Source organism: Macaca mulatta, chromosome 5, assembly GCF_049350105.2.
Source record: "Macaca mulatta isolate MMU2019108-1 chromosome 5, T2T-MMU8v2.0, whole genome shotgun sequence".
Classification (NCBI taxonomy): Eukaryota; Metazoa; Chordata; class Mammalia; order Primates; family Cercopithecidae; genus Macaca; species Macaca mulatta.
This window is the reverse complement of record NC_133410.1, coordinates 41,681,931-41,707,085: the sequence shown is the minus strand read 5'-3', so window position 1 is coordinate 41,707,085 and position 25,155 is coordinate 41,681,931. Positions and strand designations below refer to the sequence as shown.

Below are 25,155 nucleotides of genomic sequence, written 5' to 3'. Positions count from 1 at the left end.
GCCCTGTCTAGTTTCATGGAGAAAGTAATCATCCCATGTAAGAGCCCAATTCAGTTCAATTAAACTGAGATTTATGGAGTGCCTATCTGTCAGGGCCTATACTGGGTTCAGTGGATCAAAAGTTTCAAAAAGAGGCCATTCTGAGGAGTTAGTTTGTCATGGAGTAGTCCCACAGACAATTAGGATGTAACATGCTAGCTGTTATGATCACAATGCACAGGGACTAACAGAGAAGAGAGCGCTGGACCCCCAAGCTGTTGTTTGGAAAAGTGTCTTGGTACTACTGTTCCCCAGGCTGTCCAGGAAGGTGGGTGTGAAAAGAGTTTTCCAGGTAGAGAACAGCCCAAGCAAGGAGCAAGTTTGGTGTTACCAAGGCAGAAAATGGTTGGAGCTAGAACCAGAAAGTTGAGCAAAGCCAGGTCACAAAAAGTTACCTGAATGTCATTAACATCATTACTGTAAGTCATGGCAGACAGCTTGTCATTACAGAATATACTGTATTCCAGAGAGTACCAGAAGCCATAGAATAAAGATTTGAGTCAGAGTCAGAGGAAGTGATAAATGCTATTGATAAATTAGGAAGTCATGAGGATAATTATATTTTGACGTGAATATATATCATATAATTGAAATTTGCAAGAGTTGTTTTCAACTAAAATGAAAGATAGTAAAGTTAGTTCTTAATGATAAGGCCCAGAACAGAGAATTTGGCATTTGCACTCCTTTGTCTTTAGGCTTTCTCAGAGGGAAGTGTTGAGCCAGACTACCCAAGATGTGCAGCTACTGAAGGATTCAGTGGCACTTCACCCCATGCCAAGGTTCATATGAGCCTAGAATTTGTCTCTGGTTAAAGTACAGGGTAGCAAACTCACCACTTACTACTGACCCGGGGATACTTGTGTACCACCCAGTTCAACCCCACACCCAACTACCATAATGAATTCAGACTGGAAGGCTCGGGCCTCTGAGAAAGACTCCAACAACTTTATGACCTCTGCAGTGTCCCACCGTGGTATTTCACCAGCCTGGAACACAAAGACACTTTCAGAAGTGTTTGCAAGTTCAAATTCTAACGACACTTTTCAGTGTCTGAAAGCAGAGTTGATTTTGATGAGTCTATGTGAAGTTCCCATACATCAGTGGTAGCATTGCCAGCAGAGGACTCTAGCATTCTACTGATATATTTCTACCTTGCGATAAAAATATAGATATTGATATTGTGGATTTTAGCTTTCAAGATACTCTAGAGTGTCTTTGCTGTAAAAATATAGATGTTAAAGTTGTGGATTTCTCCAGCTTTTGGGGTATTCTAGAGTAAGTCTGGGGTCTCAGGTTTCATGAATAAGATCTTCCAGTCCACTGAGATTGGGTGGCTGAGAAAAGGAACTGGAGGAGAAAAGAGTCTATTATGGGTGACTGAGATTGGATGAGATGGGGCTGAAATGGGAATACAGCAACACAGAATGCACCTTTTCCGAAAAGATACCTAGCTAATAGAGCAGAGACAAAGCATTGTGGTAGAGCAAGGAGGAAAGAGCCACAATGTGGGAGGAAAGATCAAGAAAACTTGTATGAAAAGAAACAATACTTGCAAACTCGAAGCTAAGCATTGAAGATTTTTATTGATGATGACTTCACGAAGAAGATGCTTCCTAAGAAGACCAAAAGGGTTAACTGAGATCTAGGAGGAGACAAGAGAAATTAAATGACCTCAGACCATGGCAGATAGGTTTTAAAAAGAGAAACGTGGGAGGTGTATATGTTTTGGGGATCATGGTACAAATCATCTCTGAAGAGTTATACTACCAGAATGTTTCAGAGGAGTCGGAGCCAGAAAGAACCATGGACTTCTTGGATTTGACAAACTCCTCAGAAATACATAATGGATATGCCACTTTTGGAGTTTTCTCTAACTCGTTAACTCCCTTGGAAATGGCCTAAATCTTTAAAGATAAAATAGCCTTCTTACACAAAGAAAAATGAAAGGTTCCATTCACAGCAACAACAAGAAGAAACCTTAGCCAGTTATGTGAATGGTTAGTAGAAAGAAAACTAGAAATTTGACAAAAATGAGAGAAATATTTTAAAAGTTGAATAAATAAACATACCATGCTCTGAATAGAAGGATCATTAAATTGTCAGTTCTTCCCAATTTGTGAGCCATTTGGGGGAACAAAAAAAAAAATACACCTTCTCCTCTTGATTGTAATCTAGCCTAGAAAAATAATTCTAAATGCAGAGAAAGAGATTAGAGTCTGAAAATAGAGGCATTATTATACTATTTTGAGTGCTTCTCATATCAGTGAAAATTAAAGTTTTTTCCTCTTTAAATTTTATAATAAAAATTTTTCAATAACTTAGTAATGTATTAAATCAATAACATATTGCAACCAATGTATGTCAAAGCACTATTCTAGTTTCTGGGAATACATCCATGAAAAAAATCTCTGCCTTTGGGAGGTTATAATCTAGAGAAGAAAAACATACAAACATAAGTCTATTATACAGCAGGCTGAGCTGTGTTAAATACTCTGGAGGACTTGAGTGCAGGGGAGAGGATGGGGTGGGGTGCTGTTTTCAATGGGGTGGTCACACAAGGCCTCACTGTACCTGAAGTGTTGTGACCAGGACCTGTGGCTATCTGGAAGAAAATTCCAGATGAAAATAGACAAATGCTGAGAGCCTGAGGACTGCAGAGTGGTGGAAGCTGAATGAGGGAGGGAGTGACTAGTAAAAGCACTATTATTCCTAACAAACTAATGTAGGAACAGAAAATTAAATACCACATGTTCTCACTTATAAGCGGGAGCTAAATGATGACAACACACAGACACATAGAGGGGAGCAACACACACTGGGACTGGGGCCCACCGGAGGGTGGAGGGTGGGAGAAGGGAGAGGATCAGGGAAAATAACTAAGCTCAATACCTGGGTGAGGAAATAATCTGTACATCAAACCCCCATGACACAAGTTTACCTATGTAACCTGCACATGCACTCCTAAACTTAGAAGTTGGGGGAAAAAAGGCCCTAGCGAGCTGGCCTTAAGAGACAGGGCTGGGGCAGAACACCCAGGGCCATGAGGCAATTGTAAAGACTCTTGATTTTTCTCCAAGCCTCTGGAGGGTTGAGCCAGGGAGGCACGATCTGACTTCTAAAAGGACTACTCTGGGAGCTCTGTTGAGAATAGTACGTACGGGGAACAGGGAGGCGGCCAGGGGACCCCTAGCAGGCTGTTGTAGCACTCCAGACGGAAGATGATGGGGGCCTAGGCAAGCATGGAAGGGTGTGAAGTGGGTAGATTCTGGATTTGGGGTGGGGAGAGGATTTGCTCTAAGAACTTTTTTTTTCCTTCAAAGGTTTTTGTTATGGCAGAACATAATATAATATTTATCATTTTAAGTGTAAATTCAGTGGCATTAAGTGTATTCACATTGTTATGCAACCATCACCACTGTCCATCTCTAGAACTTTTTCATCTTTCTCTACTGAAACCTCATACTTGTTAAACAATCCCCGTTCTCCTTTTCCCCTAACCCCTAGCAGCCACCATTGGGCTTGCTGTTTCTGAATTTCACTATTCCGGGCACTGCATCTAAGTAGAATCACACATTGGTCCTTTTATGTCTGATTTTTTTTATTTGGCAAAATGTCTTCAGGGTTCACCCATGTTGTAAAGTGGGCCAGAATTTCATGTCTTTGAAAGCTGAATAATATTCCATTGTATGGATATGCCACATTTTCCTCATCCACTCATCTGTTAATGTTGTTTCCGCCCTTTGACTATAGCGAATAGTGCTGCTATGAACATTGGTGTATGGATTTTTTTAAGTCAAGCCAATAAGATTTGCCAGTAAATTGAATGCTCAGTTTCAAAGAAAAGGGGAAACAAAGATGACTCGAGTATTGTGGCCAGAGCAGCCAGAAGGATACATTTTGTATTTGTCTAGAGGAGGAAGACTGGGATTTTCTATTCTGCTTCTTTTTCTTTAACTTAGCAAAGTGTTCATACCGTGTAGTTAATTAAAATCTTTGTTAATGCTGGTACTTCCTTCTCTTCCTGCCTATTCTGCAGCTCTTCCTTACCTCCCCACAACCGCAAAAAAAAAAAAAAAAAAAAATACAAAAAACACTTTTTTTTCCAGGTATCATACCTTTCTTGGATTCATTGAAATACTTCTGATGATTCAGACTAGGGGGTGGGGATAGTTTAACATATTTAGCTTTTAATGCACATCCCTCAACCTTTAACAGAAAAGGCAACCTACATTGGGAAAGGATAGTCATGGAGCTGAATCAACTCCTCTCCCCAAAATACGTAATTATCTGGCAATAGAATAACTTCATGCCAGAACGCAAGCAAACCATAACCACCACATCTCAAGAACAGGGTCCCCAGGCTCTGTTGTTTTTCACAGTTTCCACAACACTAGGTTGCGAGAACATATTTATCTAGCAATTATTTATTGAACATCTGCTTGGTGGTTAAGCACTTGGATCGTGAGAATTAAGAGAACATATAGTCTAACAAGAAGATGAATGAGCAACTAGAAAATGGGTGACAGATGCCAACATAACGGAAGCCCAAGTAGTGTCCTCTAACTGAGTCTAAGAAAGGAAAATTGAAGGACGAGTAGGCATCACAAGTGCAAAGGCCCGAGGACATGAGTGAGCATGGGTGCCTTCCAGGAACTGAAACACGTTACGTGTAGCAAGAAATGGGGCTGGCTTGAGAGGTGATATTGGGAAAGTAATCAGAAGTCAGATAGGAAAGGTCTTGAAATTGTATTAAAGATTTTGTATTCTATTCTGAGGACATTCTGAAGCCACAGATAGGGTTTAATCCAGCAACTGCTAATATTGAATTTGCCTTTTGGAAATATCTCTGGCTGCAGCGTGAACAGCTAGAAGCAGAGTATTTCTGAAGTCAGTACAGCTAGGAGGACAGGCAAATTTTTTGCACTGGGATAAGCATGGCAAAGTTGACCAGAGATGGATGAATCTGAAGATGCTAAAGCACAACAGAACCCAGTGAAATATTGGACGTAGGGTAAAAAAGCCAATTCAGGAATAGGGCCCAGGTTTCTGTCTTGGGCAGCCAGGGATGACACCATTCCCTGAATAGCTTGTACCAAGGAAGAGCGGCCTTTGGAGGGAAGACAGTGTGTGTTCAGTGTGGGATGTGTGAGGTTTGAGGTGCCTGTGTGACCCACAAGTTAGGAGCTCAATAGTCTAGCCTGTGCTTCAAGTTCAGGTGAGAAATCTAAGCCACAGGTGATTAGTGGCTGATTTCCATATGGATGATGATACAAACTGCAAACCCTTCCAGGGAGGGTGTTTGTATGCTAACAGAAGGCTCCTGGGAGAATACCAGGGTAGTTTACCTTTCCCTCCAGGACTCTTCTAAACTATCAGTCTTCTGATAATTACAATCTGTGAACAGCATCTTCACAGCTTGGATGACATTCTGACCGAGGGATGCACATTTGCCTAATGAGCCACATAGTGCCCTGTTAGCTTTAACTAGTATTTTGTTATTTAAAACAACCCACAACGAATATTTGCATTCCCCAAAATTAGTTGTGTGCATGTTTGTAAGAGGATGTGGGGGAAGGTGTTCCATGATCTATCAATACCTTTAGGAAACCTTGGTTTTAAAAACTATTCAGTAGGGTGCTTTACCCTGACTTCTTGAAGCCTTACACTGCTCTGCGCTGTGACTTTCCAAGAGGATGCTGCTGTGGTTTCTTTTCGCCTTTATTAAACCTCTGGCAATGGGCCCTTTCGGGGGATGCTTTCAGGACTAGCAACCACAGGACAGTTTCATGAGATACTGATAAGCAAAAGCTGGACTTCATTTTAACACATAGTTCAGAAATTGAATTACTGAATTAAAAGGAATAAATGTTTGTGGTGTTGGTACACATTGCCAAATACCTTTTCCAAAGGCTAGTTCATTGCTGGTGGGAATATAAATTGCTACAAATACCTATTCCACCATACACCACTCACTCCACCAAACTGATGGTGAATTTTTAAAATCTGATCTAATTTGTCAGTGTTTCTCTAGGACTGCAGAGTGGCTCAACACTTTTCCATGTCATTGATTGCTTGCTGCTGCTTTTATGAATACCTTTCCAGGTCTGTTGCCTATCTCTTGAGATTGCAGCTATTCTTATGAAGATAAAGGGGCTATTTTTCTGATCAGATATTAACCTAGAATTTCATGTATTTGTAGTAGTCATTCTCTCAGTTTTTTATTGTTTACTTTTTTAGCTATGTTTGAACATGTGGAAGTTCTGTGTTTTCATAAATCAGTTCTTTAAAGCATCCTTTCATAGTTTTTTTCACTGTTCTTAAGCTCTGAAAGCCTTTTATATAAAGCTTTGTCCAGACACTTAATAAATAGTCACTTCTTGGTTTTTTTGTTGTGGTTGTTTCCAACATTAACGCAACCACTCTGGAAGTTATTCGTTTCTCTTACTGCAGTCCCCTCCAAAAAAAAATGTTTTGAAGCACTATTTTCTGGATAATTTTCCCTTCCAAAATTAATATATTATGCTGGCGTAGTCAATAATTTTTATGACAAAATTATTTTTCTCCATTTCCTAAATTGGCAAATTGAGATGAATGGCACTTTATTAGGGATCTCTTACTTTGGCCTGTGTTTCATCATTGCATTTTAAAATAGCACATAAAACAAGCATATGTTGTGATACTATCGAGATGAAAATCATAAAACTTATAAATTGATTTACAGTTAATTTGATATTGTCATAAACATTTTCTTCCATGAAGCTCATGGGACAGATCACTGGAAAAAAAACAAGAGACTAGAGCATTTAAAGAAACCAGACAATTGAAATGAAGAAAGTTTGTTAATAATCAATGTTATGCAGCCAGTTTACAAATATTATTGAGTTTAATTCCTACAATCCACTGTACAGCTGAGGAAACTGAGACTGAGAAGTTTCTTCTCAAGTGTCTAATTAGCCAGGAAGGGCTGTGCCAGGACCACTTCCAAGCCTGTCACCTAACCTGCTCCAACTGGGGTCCATGGAGACAGTCTTAGAGTTCGGCAGAGGGCCTTCTGTTTCAGGTGTCTATACATTTCCATGAGTAAGAGTCGCAGCATGCCACTCTGATATTAATAGTGTAAACACATAGAGGTAGACTGAAGAACCATACTGTTAGTTTGTAGGCAGGTGGCACACTTGAATTCTGTCTCCTATGAGACTGAACTTGGGCACATTGAAGGTGAAGAAGGGTTTCTGTCTTATATGGGAACATAGGTGCTAACAGATCATGCCATTGTGGGTCAGAAGATAAACCCCTCTTATCCGTCATGCCCCTTGGCTTGGCCAAATGCACATAAACTGGTATTTTCTCAAACGTTTGTTCTCTGAAAGTTCACATAGAAATTTCAGAACAAGTTCTCTTCTGCAAGTTGCGTTTTCAGGCAGCGTTGGTTTATTTTTGAAGCCCCAGTGGTTCGATTTTGAGCCGGCATCACTCTGCAGAGACAAGCAGTTGCTTGTTCGCCACACAGGGCCTGTGCCCTCCTGTTACCAGCTTTGCAGCTTCCTCAGCTGATCCCTTCTCAAGGCCCCCGGGAGCCACTTTTGTGGCAGATTCCATTTGGTTTCACAGCGCCTCGAGAAGGGGCAGCGGGGGCCACTTGGCTTGGTGCACCAGTCTCCCACATTAGGAGCAATTTGCAAACCGCTCTCGGGGGCTCGGAGCTCGGAGCTCGGCCGGAACAGGCTGCTGCTGTTACCACCATTGTCTCAGGATCCCTTCGCCTTTTCCCAGCTGACCTGCCTGCGAGTGGGGAAATGTGAAAAGTTAGAGACAGAACTGGTTTCTTCAGAGTGAGGGGGAGCTTTCTTATACAGAAAGGAAGGAAATACCTCTGTGGGATTTTATTTTTCCCCCCTCTTCATCCAAAAAATACAAAGAGACTCTCTGTCTTTAATGCGAATGTCGGCTTTAAATCTTTTAGGTTTGGATTAACTCTGCAAAAGAAAAAAAAAAATCTGACAGGCTTTCAGATATGACGCAGAAAAACTTTTTTCCCCTCAATTCATGGTGTTCATTTGTAAAGCCAAAGGCTGGTGGACTGAATGGTGGGGCGCCAGTCACTCCTCCGTTCATCGTTAGCATCACAATGGTCAGAATTAGCAGCCTTGAATCTCCACCACTTTTGCGTTTTCCATCGGTGGACATTTAATACAAGGTGGCAAAGGCAAGAGTAAATCCTCCTTCTCTTGCCCCCCGCCCCCCACCAAATTAAAATATATTAAAATTAAGCCAAGTAAATGTGGTATTTTCAGTTACATGCCTTGGAATTCTTACCTTGCCTTTCCCCCCAGAAGGAGAAAGAAATTGGTTTTTTACAGTTGTTACCTTACTAGAAAGCTTCTTTCAATCTAAAGAAAATCCACTGACTTGATAGACATTTCCTATTACACAGTTATTGTTGGTTTTCACCATTGAGGATGTCAGCAAACATGTCAAAGATCATGTTTTGCTTATTAAATAAAGTGACTTTTATGTGAATATTTTTCATCTTGTTGGTGTCTCGAATATTGGTGCTATTTCATTGAACCCATGTGGCAAAACTTATTTTCTGGAATTTTTTGTAATAGCATGTTTTTATTTTAGAAGTATTCAGAGCTATTCACTTCTACATAGTGAAAAATCTTAGCCTCCCTGAACCTGCGGTCTGTATCCATAAGCTCATGTCAATGCAGAAAAAATTTAAACAGCGGTTCCTAGTCCTTAATCGAGAGTCAAAATGAATAGGTAATCTGAAATATAATTTAAAATTAGAAATCTTTATGTTTGATAAGGTCTAATTGATTAGGACTATTTATGTGTAATTGTGAGATTGCCTAGAATAATTAAACTCTAGGTTATTTTTAATTCCTGAATCATACCTGTTTTTTTTTTTTTAATTTTGTGTGATTTTTAGTAGAATCTAAATGTGCATGCGTTAGCTAGCTACTTTTTAGTGGAATTAGAACAATACCTTTATGGATTTAAATAGGTACTGAAAATTTCCTCTTGATAAAAAGATTAAAAGAAGTGAAACCAAAATATTTCTTTTGCTTTTATTGTATAATACTATTCCTTTTAAGTTCTGTGTAATCTAATTATATTACAGATTTTTTTTATAATTGTGAGTAAATAATAGAATTTATTACTTTTTAAATTACAGAATCATTTTTTTTTGCAACCCAAAAGGCTCCAATACAGCAATTTGGTATTTATTACAAAGAAATTAGTAAAGTTATTTTAATACACTTTTATTTGGCTTTTACACACAAGATATTTGGTTTGACTTTAGCAATAACAGGTATGCACCAATACTTGTTATATAAATCATTGAACAAAAATTAAGATTATTACTACCTAATGTTAGCCAAAAATAGTCAAATTGTTGTTTTTGTAGGTATCTTAATTTGATTATACTGTAGTCATGATTTATCTGGATGATTTTTTAATATCCTATAATTTTACAAAAGTAATTTTCATTTGCCAGAAATAGTAAATTTAGTTTCTAATTATGATTTATTTTACACCATATATTATTATAAGAGAATTTAATCCAGAGTATATTTTAAATGTGTTCAAAGATTTATTTTGATATTCTAAGTTAATTTCATAAGTTCGAATTCAGAGTTGTTTACTGTCTTACAGAATGATATTCTTAAAATTGTTTTACTTAAAATTACATAAAAACTAAACAGGAATCATGTATTTTGGTTTTAAAGTAATGTTTTTTCTGACGATTTGCACAGGCAGCCATGTTGTTCAGTTCTGGAGTCTTTTGGATGGGCTTGTTATTCATCCCTGTGGCATCTCTGCTCCTTGATGTGGTGTACAAGGTGTAAGTATATACTCGGTTACATATGGAGAAATATAGATGCATATTCATCCTCAGATTTCTCTCTTCGTAACGTCAACTCAAGCATGTAGAGCTTGCAGGATAGGGACTGGTAATATTGCTTAATTTTAAATAAGGAAGGGGTGATTCAGGAACTAGAAAACTAGTTTAAAAGATGAAATGAGTAGTAAAGCGGGTAGTTTCAGTTAACAGAGAAAAGTAAATGGCACTGGAGAAATTTACATCGGGAAGTACGTTTTTTAGAAACAGCCCCAAAACTCATATAAAAGTAGAAGAAAAATTGTACTACTTCCAAACACACTTTTTATTATAAAAAGAAATGTTTTGCTTGCCTGATTCCAAACATACATAAAATATAAAATGAAAGAAAAGAAAACCTTACTAATTTTTTTCAAAGGTTATAAATTTTTAAATCTTATCTCTTCTCACAAAAAAGGTAGCATTTAATTTAATTACATGATATTTATTTAAATAACTATGGGAGTTTCAGTATTGTAAACCTAAACCATCATTTATTTTAAAACTATAATTTCATATTAATTTTCAAAAGTATGATAATTTTTAAGATTCTGTTGAAAAACTGCTTGTACTCTTGTTACTGTTGTACTTTATCAACAGCATGATAATAAACCAGACATCTAGTTTTGTGAAGTCTTCACAGGAGTATTTCCATGCAAATCCCTTTTTTTTCTTTTTGCAGTATCAAGAGGACTGCTTTTAAAACATTAGTCGATGAAGTTCAGGAGCTGGAGGCAAAATCTCAAGACCCAGGAGCAGTTGTACTTGGAAAAAGGTAAAATACACAGTGAATATATTCTTTTCCAAATGAACTTTAAATTTATCTTGTACAAGTGGTTGCAAATAAGTGATAAGACTTGTACTTATCAACATCAAGCTGGCAGTGTCATTGACAGGTTTGGGAATCAGAGACATGTCGGTTTAAATCAAATCTGTCGCTTTCTAAACTGTGTGCCCTTGGCCACGTTGCTTAATCCTACTGAGCCTCAATATCCTCATCAATAAAATGAGGACAATAATACCTACCTCATGGTTAATTGTAAGAGTTGAATAAAGTATTATGAAGAGCATTAAATAAATGGTAGTTACAAACATTATTGTATTATCAAACTGCAAGAGAAGAAAAAGACTTTTAACTTGAAATAGTATCCATAATAAAATAGTATGTAATCGGCCAGGTGCGGTGGCTCACACATGTAATCCCAGCACTTTGGGAGGCCGAGGCAGGCAGATCACAAGGTCAGGAGTTCGAGATCAACCTGACCAACACTGTGAAACCCCGTCTCTACTAAAAATACAAAAATTAGCCAGGCATGGTGATGGGCGCTTGTAATCCCAGCTACTAAGGAGGCTGAGGCAAGAGAATTGCTTGAACACAGGAAGTGGAGGTTGTAGTGAGCCAAGATCAAGCCACTGCACTCTAGCCTGGGCAACAGAGCGAGACTCCATCTCAAAAAAAAAAAAAAAAAAAAAAAAAAAAAGTATGTAATCAAAATCACAGTTTGATATAAGGCAAATTACCTTATATAATTGCATTTGTGGTTCAGTAGTTACTAGGAACTGACCTAGATGTGTATCATACATGAATTATGTATCCCAAGTTCTCTTCTTTACCACCAACCCCTCCAAAAAAATCAAAGTTAGAAAGCTAATCAAATCCACTAAATTCACAAAGCATCATAAGAAAGAAATTAAAATTACTTGCAGTCTATAATAAAAGACAATTATGAAGATAGTAGCAGGAATTTATTTTTTCTTCATTTTTATCATACTAAAGTAAGCTGAAGTTTTGGCTAAACTATAGGAAATATTTTACCCTGGTATATGTCACCTTAATCACGATTCACTGTTGATATTCATTTTGACACAATGGAGTAGATGTCAGAACTCAGTGAGACCTTGGCTTCCAGCTCTCTTGCTCTCATACTGAAGGAACACATCACACACCAGTGTGTGCCACTTTTTTTGAAAATAATAACACTGAGCTTTGAGCTTTGCTGAGCGCTCACTACGTGCCAGGTGCTTCCCTTGCATTTTACGTGTACTATCTCACTGAATCCCAGTAACAACCCTATACAGATCCATCATCTCCATTTTTTTCCAGGTGAGGAAACTGGGGCTTCGAGAGGTGAAGTTCCCAAAATTATTAGTAACATATCTGGGCCTGGAGTCCATGCCAGCTGATCCCAGAGCTCCTGTTCTGAACCATTCACAATTCTGCCTCCTTTTGCTACTTGTTCAAAAATATAATAGAGCTGCAAAAACAGCCTGCTACTAACTTAACAAAGTACTTAACCTCTGACTCAGCGTCCCAGTGTACAGGATGGGAATGATAATACCTACTTTCAGAGTTGTGTCCTCCTCCCTCCACCTTTTTCTTCATCTAAAAATTGGCATCACAGGATTCCTCATAGGAAATTACCTATTCCATTACCTAGCAGTTGGTCAGTAAATTCAGCTAGTAAATTAATTATGTCAGTTCTCTTTCTCTAGCAATAAAAAGAATACAGTAAGAGTTCTAGCTCATGATATTGTGAATAAAACAATTTATTCCTAATTATTAGGGAAAGGCCACTGTTAATACTGTTACTATCCTTAGTAGTACATTTCCAGATTCGTAAGTGTGTTAATAAAATCACATTAAGCCCTTCCACGTGATACTTAGTTTGCCTTTTTGTTGTCTACCAGTGACCTCTATTCATAAATCAGGCCAATATAACGACCCCCAGGTCCTAAACATTCAGTAAGTCTGTAATATATGTAGCTCCTTCCATTAAATAAAATGAGCCAGAGAGCCCAAAAAGGAAAGAAGTGAATTCCAGCATAAATGACCACCAGCTTCTCCATAGGACATGCATCAGATAAATTCCCTGCTGCTGCCTAGCTCATTTGCCTAAAATAACTCTATAGCTTTTTCTAAGAATTCAGGAATGTGTTAGCTATCGGCCGAATACCACAGACAAAAACCCTGGACCAGCATGTACTCCAGGTTGCCATTTCTGCCCACTGGTGATCAGAAGGTTAATGATGAGTGTAACCATGGTGGCTTCCTGCTAGATGGCAGATGCCCAGAGGAGGGAGGCAAGGGAAAAATCTATGAAAGGAGAAAAATAGCAACTGGATGGAAACATCTTCATGCTTAAAGTAATGGCACGCTAAGATTAAAGAATCGTTGGATTGATTTTACCCCCTGGATTATTTTAGGAATCTGAGAGAATGAGATTGATTTCAGATTTCAAAAAAAGTTCGCAATTTTTTTTTTTTTTTTTTTTTTTTTTGAGACAGTCTCTCACTGTCACCCAGGCAGGGGTGCAATGGCACGATCTCGACTCACTGCAACCTCCGCCTCCCAGGTTCACACAATTCTCCTGCTTCAGCCTCCCGAGTAGCTGGGATTACAGGCACACACCATCACACCCAGCTAACTTTTTGTATTTTTAGAAGAGATGGGGTTTCACTATGTTGGCCAAACTGATCTCGAACTCCTGACCTCGTGATCCACCCGCCTCGGCCTCCCAAAGTGCTGGGATTACAGGCATGGGCCACTGCACACCGCCAAAAGTTAGCAAATTTTATATCTACATTATCAAAAGGGAAGAAACTGTGATTCTTATGAATTCTAATGATACCAGACTTTATTTGGTTCCAAAACGCCATGTTATTTTATATCTCCCAGTCTTTGTATTTGCTCTTCCCCTGTTTGGGAGCCAGTACCCCTCTTACAGACTAGGCACTCCAATTTTCAGCTTTCCAAACCCAATGTAGATGTGATTTTTTCAACTGTGTACATACACAATATATAATTCCTAGTCTACTGTCTCTGTACTTTTATACTCTGTTTATACTCTGTATAAACTTCTGTTGGTACACTGATCGCATTGCACTATAAAAATTTACTCTATGTATGTTTTTTCCCATACTAGATTGAGCTTCTAGAGAGGCCCATGTCTTAGCCATAGCTGCAACCCAACACCTGGTACAGCACCAGGAACTTAGTAACACTCAGTAAATACTTGTTGAGTGGATGAACAGAATAGTTAAGAGAATAAACTAAAGAATGGATGAAAGAAAGAGTGGACAAAAGGATTGCTGAGTAGGAGAAAGGATTGTTGAATTGGTGGTTGACCTGTGGGCTGTGAAACAGAAATCTGATTCATAAAAACATAGAATTGTATAATTTGTACTTCCTAGACTAGGTAATATCCAAAGCAACCATCATTTACTTTTTTGTCATACAATGATGCAGTTCTTAAGAAAGATCTTGTGAGTTGATCATCCCCAATTTTTTTAATCTTCACTAAGTATGACATTTCATGTATAAAATGCAAATGTCAGAAAAACAACAAATTGTAAGCACTTAAGGAACATTAATATTTACAATAATTTCTCATCTTCATTTTCAAAAATAAAACATCTTGGTTAAAACAGCCATTTTTAGTAGAAATAGTATGCCACCTACCATATTACCCTGCAAATTAGATTCATTTTATTACATTTTAGGGGAAAAATATGTTTAATCAATCTAAGTATGTTCTAAATATGCATGCTTTTGAGCCATGGGTTATGGTAGAAATAAATGTAAGTCTACAATGGTGAGAGAATAACGTAAACCTTACTCCTGAAGGTTTAAAATAACCCAAACCTTGCTGCCTCATGACCTCTACCAAAGTCCATGTAAGGAGCTGAGTTCTTAAGAACTAAAGAAAAACTGTCCACTGGAGAAAAATAAAATGGAAATTGTACTTTAAAAAAATAAAATAACCCAAATCCTAGTCCTGAACATTTAAACCTTATCCAAAAGTTTACAGTAAGAAATTATGGACACTGTGGGCTCATTGGAGGCAGGACAGTTATTTTTGGATATCATTGGAGTATGTGTGAAGCAATGTATTTTATAGACAGGCAAATATAATAATGAGACTCATAATTCTTTTATATTTCTTACTGTAGACATTAGCCAGCATATCATCGTTGGCCATTACTAAATAGAATTTTAGCCTAGGATCTTCAGGTCAGTCCTCACTGATTTGCCTGGCACTACCATTTGGCCATTGTTTACAGCTTTTGCATGCAGGGACAGTAGGGAATATGAGATGTCAGAGAACTCAGTGGTGTAGATGGTGACAGTGCTCTCTCTAACCTTTCTGATGTATTGTTCATCTTAATGAAAAGCAGTTTTAACATTGCTCCAGAACTAGTAGAAAGGAAATTTTATTTCTCAGTGTTCACACTAGATTTTATATCAGTATGACTTAAATACTTTGGTGGGGATTGAGGACACAGGGATCTGTCAAATGTTTCCATCAGCCTTCTCTCATCACCGTGGTAATGGTTCTGTCCAACATTCGGAAAGGAAAGTGACAGAACATTGAAATGTTTTCAGCTCCAGGGCAGAGGTTAGGCCTGTTATATTCATTGTTTGTTTCCCCACCACACAGCTACCCTAGTGTAGGACAGCTATCACATGCTATACATTAAACATTCCATGAATGAATACTTACTTTTTGGAGATTTATTTTAATGAGTCAACCTAAATAGCTTACCAACCCAATATATAGACAAATGCAAATTTATTCCTCTTCAAGTTTCCCACTGAAAATTCCTTAAGACAACACATTCCAGAACTGTAAATTGTTTTTTTTACCAACACCGACATTTTTTAGTATTTGTAAGTGAAATATATATATATATATATATATATATATATATATATATATATATTTTTTTTTTTTTTTTTTTTTTTTTTTTTGAGACAGAGTCTCGCTCTGTTGCCCAGGCTGGAGTGCAGTGGCACGATCTCGGCTCACTGCAAGTTCCGCCTCCTGGGTTCATGCCATTCTCCTGCCTCAGCCTCCCGAGTAGCTGGGACTACAGGCGCCCACCACCATGCCCCGCTAATTTTTTGTTTTTTTGTTTTTTTGTTTTTTTGTTTTTTTTAGTAGAGACGGGGTTTCATGGTGTTAGCCAAGATGGTCTCGATCTCCTGTGAAATATTATTTTAAACATGTTATCTTTACATTCACCGCCACCAAATATTTAAATTGCAACATTTTAGTGGGTTTGGAAATAAGGTAACAATATTTGGTAGTACTTGTATGATTGCATTAAACAAACTCAAAATTTACATAGTTGGGTATGTAAATGAAAGACTATACAAGACTGTGTAAAACTGCTAGTCAAGAGTTGTGAAGAAAATGTGGTTTTAGTGAGAAGGTATCTTTAGTGGTTGGTTTTTTGTTTTTTTTTTTTTTTTTGTCTTTTCACACTGTGTTAAGCTGTTCCACTAAAACTGAACTTTTAATATATCTATCAGCATAAGCATATTTTATAATGTGCCTTAGTGGTAATATCAGTACCTATAAACATTGATGGCCCAGAATTGCATAAACGTTGAAATGAGTACTTCCCCAAAGGTGTAAGATAAGACTAGAGAAATACAACTCATCACTACTTATTTATTTAGCAACCTCCTGTGAATGGCATTTATATCCTGAAGGAGGTACTCTGCTCTACAGGACTAAAGCAAGAAGTTCAAAGTAGCTAAGGAAAAACAAAACAACAAAAATCTAGTCATTTTCTTAGTAAAGAGGTAGAATGAGAACATTATAAATTAAAACTCATGTGCAGCAACAGACATCTTACCTTGCACTTACGTTGACTAGAAACCAAGGCATCAAAAATACTCCTTACCAAGTACCTTTTGTTTGGTGATGATCTCTGTTCCAGTTGATGTTTTATAATAAATTCTCAGGATCTTGGGGGTAAAGGTGGGAGGACCCAGCATTTGTTGAGTGCTTCCTAAGTGTCAGTCATTGTGCTGACAGCTCCCTGCATCCTCACAGTCTGCCTGAGAGTTAAGTACTGCCCTCCTGTTACATAGGAGATGACTGAGAAAGGCTTGCCTGTGGTGACACAGCTAATAAGCAGCCGACCCAAAATTAAACCAAAGCGCTACTCCAGAGCCCATGCTCTTTCCTGAGTAATGTGCTTCTTTCTTAAGAAAGAGACTTTCTTACTGCTTTGTTTTAATGCTGTGCGTTAACTTGATATAAAAGAAGATCTAAGTGAAAGCCTTTATATGAACTTATACAAAACGGAATTATGTTACCTTATGTATTTCAGTTGCTATAATATGAAAGATTAAATTCTCATGTCTGCCTTCTTACCATTTTAATATTGTAATATTAAAGTATTATGCATTTACGAAGGCCAGCCTGAAACCTGGAAAATGTCTTTTGGGAAGAAGACGCTGCATAATGATACGTAGCCATCCTCTAGTCTCCCCTAGTCACTTTGGTTTGAAACACCAAAGACTTTCCAGCACCCCATCCACAAGGCTCTGCTAAGGAAATCAGACCACCTGCTGCTAAAGCTGCAACTTCCTCAAAGCAGTTACATATTTTAGTGTCCCTTAGGGTCCATAGGTCTGTAATGCTAGATCATTTAAAGAGTAGAGTAAGAAAGCAACTCTGTAAAAATGGCCCTTTCTCATTTCTCATATCTGTTTATTTCACTGACAGAGACAAGTTTTACAACTATTTGCAGAACTGCTGGAGTTTTAGATTAATTAGTTTTCTTGCCTTCATGTAGCTAATTTCCAATGACAATAAAATATGTCTGATAATACCAACTAACCTCCCTAGACTTTAAAATATATGTGTGGAAGATTACTACAAATGTCAACATTTCTAAATATTTTTTCTTCGGTTTTTGCCTAAATGTTTGCATAACTCATTTACACAATGAGTTCATTTTGCAGAGGATCCTTTTTTTGTATATGATATTGTTTCATTTCAGGGTCTCAGAAAAATTGGCAAAATACAGAGCTAACATAACACAGCAATTTAACTAAAGCTTTTATAGTGGGAGAAACACAACATGGAAATTTTTCAGCTGAATCAGTTCCACTTATTAAAATTGCATAAACATTTGCTGCAACACATATGGATTACTTATTTCTCATGCCTATTATGTTCTTTAATATCAAAACAAAATTTTATAAATCAAACAATGAAGAAATGGCATGATTTGGACGATTGATGATGTCTTTAAGTACATTTCAGAATTATTACTCAACTTCATATATTCAACAAATGTATTTGAGTTTCTACTGTGAGAGACACTTTTATGTGAAGTTGGGGGAGAAGATGCCTTATTTTTTACAATGTGCTTTTAGAAGTTACATAATTAATTATCTGGATTTGTATCTGAGGAGACAACTATTCTAAACACTCATTGACAAAATACTTTCCTTGTTATTTCACCTATCATAATCACTTTTTCTGAAAATAGTTTATTTTAAAATAAAATTAAGGAACACATGTCATACCATATTAGTGGTAGTAAATTTTTTCTAGTTAAAAAGTCTATGAAATGTCTTCTTTGTATAATGTTAGTTAATATTTACTTTAGTTAATATCTTTTAAAAATATTTTGCACTAAAAACGTGCCAAATATGAAAAAAATAGTAATAATTAATTTTTTTCATTCTAAAAATGCCATGCTTAGAATATATGTAGTAAGTTTTTAGAAGTGAATAACACTACTGATGTTTTGTATTTTTTGTTTTAATTGTGTTGTACTGGCTCTGTGTTGTCATTTGACTTAAATATAACTGAGTGGGGGGTGGTGAGGAGATCTTACTTTTTACTGCGAGAAGGATTATTGGGGACAAAACTCCTTAGGGAGAAAATGGCCTCAAAAGTCTGTCTAAATACTTGAAATCTCATTTGCTATCTGAGAAAATAGTGTAAAAAGAATCACTAGGCTACGGATTTCTCAAGCCATCTTTTGTTTAAGTCTAACTCTCTTTGGTGGTCCTGTGGGCACACTGGGGTCTCTGCCGAGTTGATAATTCATTTCACACGTTTGCACCTGCTCTGCAGCCTAACCGAGAGGGCGCAACTGCTCAAGAACGTCTTTAAGAAGAACCACGTGAACTTGTACCGCTCTGAATCCTTGCAACAAAACCTGCTCCGTGAGTATTTGAGTTTCTTATTTTTAAAGAAATTCTCTGCCATTACTGTATGATAGCATTTATACAATATCCTAACTTTAGGGATATTTATTTAAAACTAACGTCTAAAACAAGTTTTGCATATTTGCAACCTGTAAATAACAGAAAATCCATTGGTCAGAACCATTTCACTTTTAACAGAAGAGATAGTTAATTTTAAAATCTTGTTGTTTCAGTTTAAGAAAAACAGTATTTCTACATTCCTTGCTTCCTCAAATCTTTTTCTTTAAAGCCAGTAAATCTTAATTCTTAAAAGCTGCCCCTGTCTTGTTATCTTTTCTACTTGAATAACTTTGCAAGAGCCTTTCAGCTTTCATGCAACACAAGGAAACATATATTTTCCCCTCAGAAATATTTATGAATATTTAGAGTTGTAAGAAATTATTAGATATTGCGCCCTCTTAACATTTCAAGATCTAAAAACGAATATAAAATGTAAAACCCGGTAGTAAACGTATTTGTGTGAGTAATTTATCTTTTGTTTCATGTTGTTTCCACATATAATTTATTTTCACTTACATATACTCATGTCTAATGCTTTTGCTCTTTATACTTCAAGAGGCCTTTTCTAAAGATGTGATCCCCTTGGGGGCCATTCCTTATCCCCATGCCGTGTTGGAGCGTGAGTGAGTTTATTCGTGATGCTGAGGGCCAAGGGGAATGTCCTCTGAAGGAATGTCCACTTGCCACCATTAGCAGCTATTTGTGTTTATCTCCTTCTCCTCGCCTTTTTAAATTGACAAATAATAATTGTCTATATTTATGGAGTACAAGGTGATGTTTTGATGTACAATTGGCCCTTTCTATCTGTGGGTTCCACATCTGTGGATTCAACCCACTGTGAGTCAAATATATTCAAGGGGGAAAAAATTCACCAAGTTCCTAAAAGCAAAACTTGACCTTGCCGTGGACCAAATACCACATTAAATCTACTAGAATGAACTCATGTGGGGGCATTGTATTAGGTATTACAAGTAATCTAGAAACGATTTTAAGTCTACAAGAGGATGTGTGTAGGTTATATGCAAATACTGTGCCATTTTATATAAAGGATTTAAGCATCCGTGGATTTTGATATTCAAGGGGATCCCTGAAGCCATTCCCACAGATACCAAGGGACATGGTGGGATAGTTGAATCAATTACGTTATTCACCACCTCACTTACATATCACTTTTCCTTTCCTCTCATCCACCTGACCTATATGGAAATATGTGAGCCCACTTAACTCCCTCACCCCCTCCAGAATTGGGGAAGCAACAATTAGAAGAGTTGGAGTTGACTTATGGGACAGAAGATTTAGGGGATTTGAGGGCGCCTACTCAGTCTTCTGGGGAGAATTCCTAGAATCTAAACTGGCAAGCTATGATCATCCCACTCTTTATTTTGAAGTTAAGTCTGTGTCTTTTCTAGGCATTAAAAATCAGTGTCTCCATGCTTTTGAAGATGGGAAGACTGCATTCGTTCCCCAAGCTAGAAAATGAATACCCAAAAGTCAGAATAACAGTGGTTTCCAGTGCCTTTGTGAAAATTTCTGTTTTATCATTAACCTACAGATGGGTATGCATTCTCTCAAGATGAAAATGGAATCGTTTCACAGTCTGAAGTGATTAGAGCATATGATACCACGAAACAGAGGCCCGATGAATGGTGATGGGGAGAGCCTGAAAGGCAGGCTCTGTTCTCTCTCTAAGGAGACCTACCAGGTTGTCACCGCAGTCTGCTAACCAATTCCAGTCTGGTCCATGGAGAGGAAAGGTGGATCTGAGCTCATCTCGCTGATGGACATTCAGATTCATGTATATTATAGACATAAGCACTGTGCAACTGTACTGTAACACCATCTCTTTTGGATTTTTTAAAGTATTTGCTAAGTCTTTGTAAGCGGAAATTGAAAATGACCTGGTATCTTGCCAGAGTGCTTTTCTTAAACGGAGAGTAAGTCAGTATTCTTATGCCGTGACTCTGGGGCTGTAACAGACTATCAGTTTATTGGCTGTACCACAAGGTAACCAACCATTAAAAAACTCTAAATGGTATTTAGCTAAAGGGACTCTTGATATCCAGACTTAGATTTCAGGATATGCTGAAACAAACCAGCATTCTTAAGGAACTGACTCACCTTCCTGAGCAAAATTTCTAAACAAGGCATTAACAAGCATTTGTGTCAAAAATTGTCTTGATAAATGTTTGCCAAAGAGGTTCAGTAAGTGTTTTCCTAGTTCAGTGGTCGTATGTCCAGAAATGTAAGAGAAAGTTTACTTCCAGTTCTGCTGTAAGATCTGCATGTCTGACTTTTCAAATGTAAGAGTGATTTACAAAAATGAGTATTTCAAGGCATTTGCTACTAAAATCTGTGATGTTGCACCTTTGGCCTTACACATGCTTCTTTGTTGTTTGTCGTGTTTATTTGTTAGAGGACACACGTGCTAATGTGACTGTTGTTATGACACTGATTTTTCAAATTGTATGTATGTTTCAGTTGTTTCTGATGAAGTTTCATCATCATTTAGATTTTTCTAAAAATCTGGCTAATGCAGTAGATTGAGTGGTGTCATTTTGTCTTAAAGTTTTTCCTCTTAAGAAACATATGCTACATATTTACGTGGGATTTCCAAAGCTTCTGTTGCAATATTTGGAATAACATGCCAGATAAATGCATGGGCTTTTGTCCTGTGTTCCAGTTCCCACTAGCAATGCCTGCTGTCTTATGTAGCACACCCGGTGTCATGATGACTGCCCTGATACTGAAGACTGAAAATTATTTCACAGTTCACTCATCAAATAGTTCCCAAAATTCATCACTTGATGCTTATTGGGACAAATAAGTAGTACATTTTCCCCATTTAAAAAATGCCAATTTTACTCAAGCCCATAACTTTACAGTCAAAGGACACTTTCATCATGAGTAGGTTTTGTTAGTATGTTTTAAAATGTATGTTCAATTCAGTTGTTTTCAGCATTTACAGGACATCTGACAATGGCTATTTTGCAACCAACAGTAAATGAAGGGGCTGTTTAAAAACCACAACCAGTTTTCTACACTATTTTTAAAATAATACTTTTCATTTGAAAAAAAAGAATTCGTTTTCAGATACACTTCAGAGATCGAAGCAAACTATTTGCCTTTTACTGAAAAGCCTGCTTGCCTTTACATGGACTTACCAGCAAAATAGAACTTTCTCTTTTAAAAAAGTCAACTAGAATTGAGAAGAGGTGATTTTTTTTCAGATCGCTTCTTGAGTTTAATATTTTCACATTCTTTTCACCCTTTTTCTCAATCTAGATTTAAAATTAGGATATGTATCATTTCCTTGTCTGTATTTGTAGCTACTTAGTTACCAGTATGCCTCTCCATTTTCTACAAATAAAAGTTTATAACACATATACATAATTCTAACCTTAAGGGAACACACGTTTACATACTTTACTTCCCAAGTCCTTCCTGTTTGGGGTACAGTTTAAGAGAGTCAGGAATCAACATATCTAGCAAGACCACAGGTGTAAGAGTCTAAGATCGTCTTCAAAATTCTGAAGTCCCAGTCTTTACCTGTGCAATGAATGAATATTCAGAGCAGCTTTACCTGGGCTGGGCTTCCCAGTGGTGATAGCTGAGGTCAAACCACAAGAAATGAGAAAGCAAGAATGAAGTGCACCCCTCCAGAGAAACACTTTATCACAGTTACAGAGAAGAACTGCTTCTATTTGCCCTCCCTTCATCAGTGGCACCCTTTTGCAGAATTTTAATATGAAAACATTATGAATATAATAGAACTGGATTTTCTGCGTTAAAACTGTAAGTTTTAATCTCGAAACATGGATTGTTTCTGTGGAGCTCTGAAACGAGAATACTACTTATGGTTGATAATGTGTAACGTGATCTGAAATGTGACTGATTTGAGCCTCTTTGTCCCATGGTCCTATTTTTGAATTATTGACATTGTCAGTCACTTTGCTTCCTGGGTGAGACTTGGGATTTGAGGGACAGGGAGTGACCTTCTTGGTAAAACTTAAAATATAACATTTCAATTGCATTGACTTTGCAGTGTTAAATAGGAGAAAATAGTCTGATTTTTTTAAACCTTCCATAATTGGAAAAAAGTCACATGGTTTTACCAGGATTGAAATAAACAGTCGAAGTGACTTTGAACATGTGTTTTTTTTTAAATAAAGGGCATGTACTCTCCATTGAAAAGTTCCTTATAGGGACTCTGGCAAATGCTAACACAGTTGCTTTACAATGTTTACAATTCAGAAAATACAACTTAGAAAATCCTCGTTCATTTAGCATTGAAAAGCTGGAAGTTGCTTCTTTAATATTGAATAGTACACAGTGGTATTGAGCATGGACTTTCTAAATGTTTTATATATACATATAAAAATATATTGGTGTCTCACACCCAGAAAGATGTTATATTGTAGAAATTATTAGCAGGAACAGTGTCTCTCAGGAACGTTGTAAATTGTAAATGATACATGTACTTCCCGTCCTCCCACCTCCACTCTATGCTCTAATGTGAGAGTGCTTCAGCAGTGTTGCTCAGTTAATGGAAAACGTTTTCTAATCAAGTCAGGTGAATGTGTATTCTGCTAAATAATGTTAGCCATTTACATGAATTGTATGGTCATTAAATGGAATCAATGATTCCTCTTTAATTTCCAGAGGGGAAATGAATTATGGAAATCAATCAGCATTCTGATCATTAAATTTTATACTTTAATTTTGCCATTCAGCATTCTAAATATCCAAAGTGAAAGTCACATGATAATTTGTTTTGCATTGCGTGCCCTGTACAACACTTACAACTTGTCATTTAAAACGTTTTTTCAGGAGATGAATGCTAGTCAGAAAGTAATAGATTGTATTATTCATAGTTTTAAAATTATGACAGTGTCATAATTATTACAAAGCTAAATAATCATGTTTATTTTTGTGCAGTTGCCCTTTGATAGTTCCTGGTTTTAAAACCCATTAAGTGTATAATCTTATAAATAGTCATCTACAGAATTTATGGAGAAAATGCCCAGTCCATTCACATCACATGGACCAGGAATTCTTTTTGTAAATGACTTAAGGTAACACCATGCAGTTCAGTGCCTAATAAATGCTTTTTAATGATGAACATTTCTATAATGACTCGTAAGATACCATAGTCTGATTTTTCTCACATTAAAATAACTGAAGTCACTTGTGTAACGTAGTTATACTTTACTGCATTTTAATTAACCTTCAACAGCTATTAAAGTGGAATGTAAGTTTAGTTTTGAAGGAAGGGAAATAAATGTTTTCCATATTTTGTCTTGATTTACTTTCTGTATGAGAACAGCTGTGTTTTTGATAGGTTTATGGTTTGCATGAATTCATATTTAAAGTTATCCAGGCCAATGCATGGCTATTGCTGTAAATCTTGATGTTTATTTCTGCCTTGTAAAGTTCTATCATGGCCTACCTGGAATTTAATATTCAGTAGACAAATTAATTGGTCCTCTGCACAACTTTTTAAATAAGTAGATTATTTTACAAAGAAATTTGAACAAATTTAATTGAATCTTTTGTTTAGCTTGCCTCTAAGAACTTTTCTTAATAAAGCTCCCAAAACTTCTCAGCAAATAAATCTCCCTTAAGTAGGAAAACTAGATTTCATATTTGCTTACTTTGAATTAACAGCAACTTTCCACAAGTAAATCTGTTCTTGCAAAGATGTGAGCAGAAGAGTTAAAAATAATATTTTTATGTTTCATGGTTCTAAATGGAAGCCATAAATGCAGTAAATACTATCTGTTGTTTAACTACTTCAATCGTCATTTTTTACATCTTCAAGTATATTAGGTTAAAAAAAAAAATAGGGCAGCCTTGGAAGGCAGCTACTACAGAAAACTGCAGTTTTGCGTTAAAGATAAAGTAGTATTTTCAGCTCCCTGAAAAACCATTCCTGCTGAAACTGCTGTAGAAATTGTGAGGCCGCATGAGTGGAGAGTATTGAATCTGTGGTTATAGTAGTTTTCTCAGGTTTGTTTATCTTGATGTTTGATGCACTGTGTTTTGTAGTTATTAAAGTCGAGTAATATTATTTCTATGCAGTGTTATGTGTCATTGGCCTTTTGTGAATGTGCATGTTTTAAACTGCAAATTTTTCAACATTTTGTCCTCTAATTGTTATTAAAAATGAAATAAACTTTACCATTACTTAAAATTGTTGAAGTTTTGATTG

At 36.8% G+C, this 25,155-nt stretch overlaps 1 protein-coding gene across 10 annotated transcripts in view; it reads left to right on the top strand.

The window, feature by feature from the left end:
* The window catches only part of ATP8A1 (ATPase phospholipid transporting 8A1), a 266,396-nt gene extending 241,259 nt beyond the window's left edge, over nt 1-25,137 (top strand). For 9 of the 10 annotated variants that reach the window (XM_078001749.1, XM_078001748.1, XM_078001747.1 and 6 more), the window contains 4 exons: nt 9,804-9,892; nt 10,611-10,703; nt 18,814-18,905; nt 20,500-25,137. In XM_078001749.1, the coding sequence (XP_077857875.1) occupies nt 9,804-9,892; nt 10,611-10,703; nt 18,814-18,905; nt 20,500-20,597 (372 nt within the window). In that variant the 3' untranslated portion in view covers nt 20,598-25,137. 10 annotated transcript variants of the gene reach the window in all.
* The last annotated feature ends 18 nt before the right edge of the window (nt 25,138-25,155 follow it).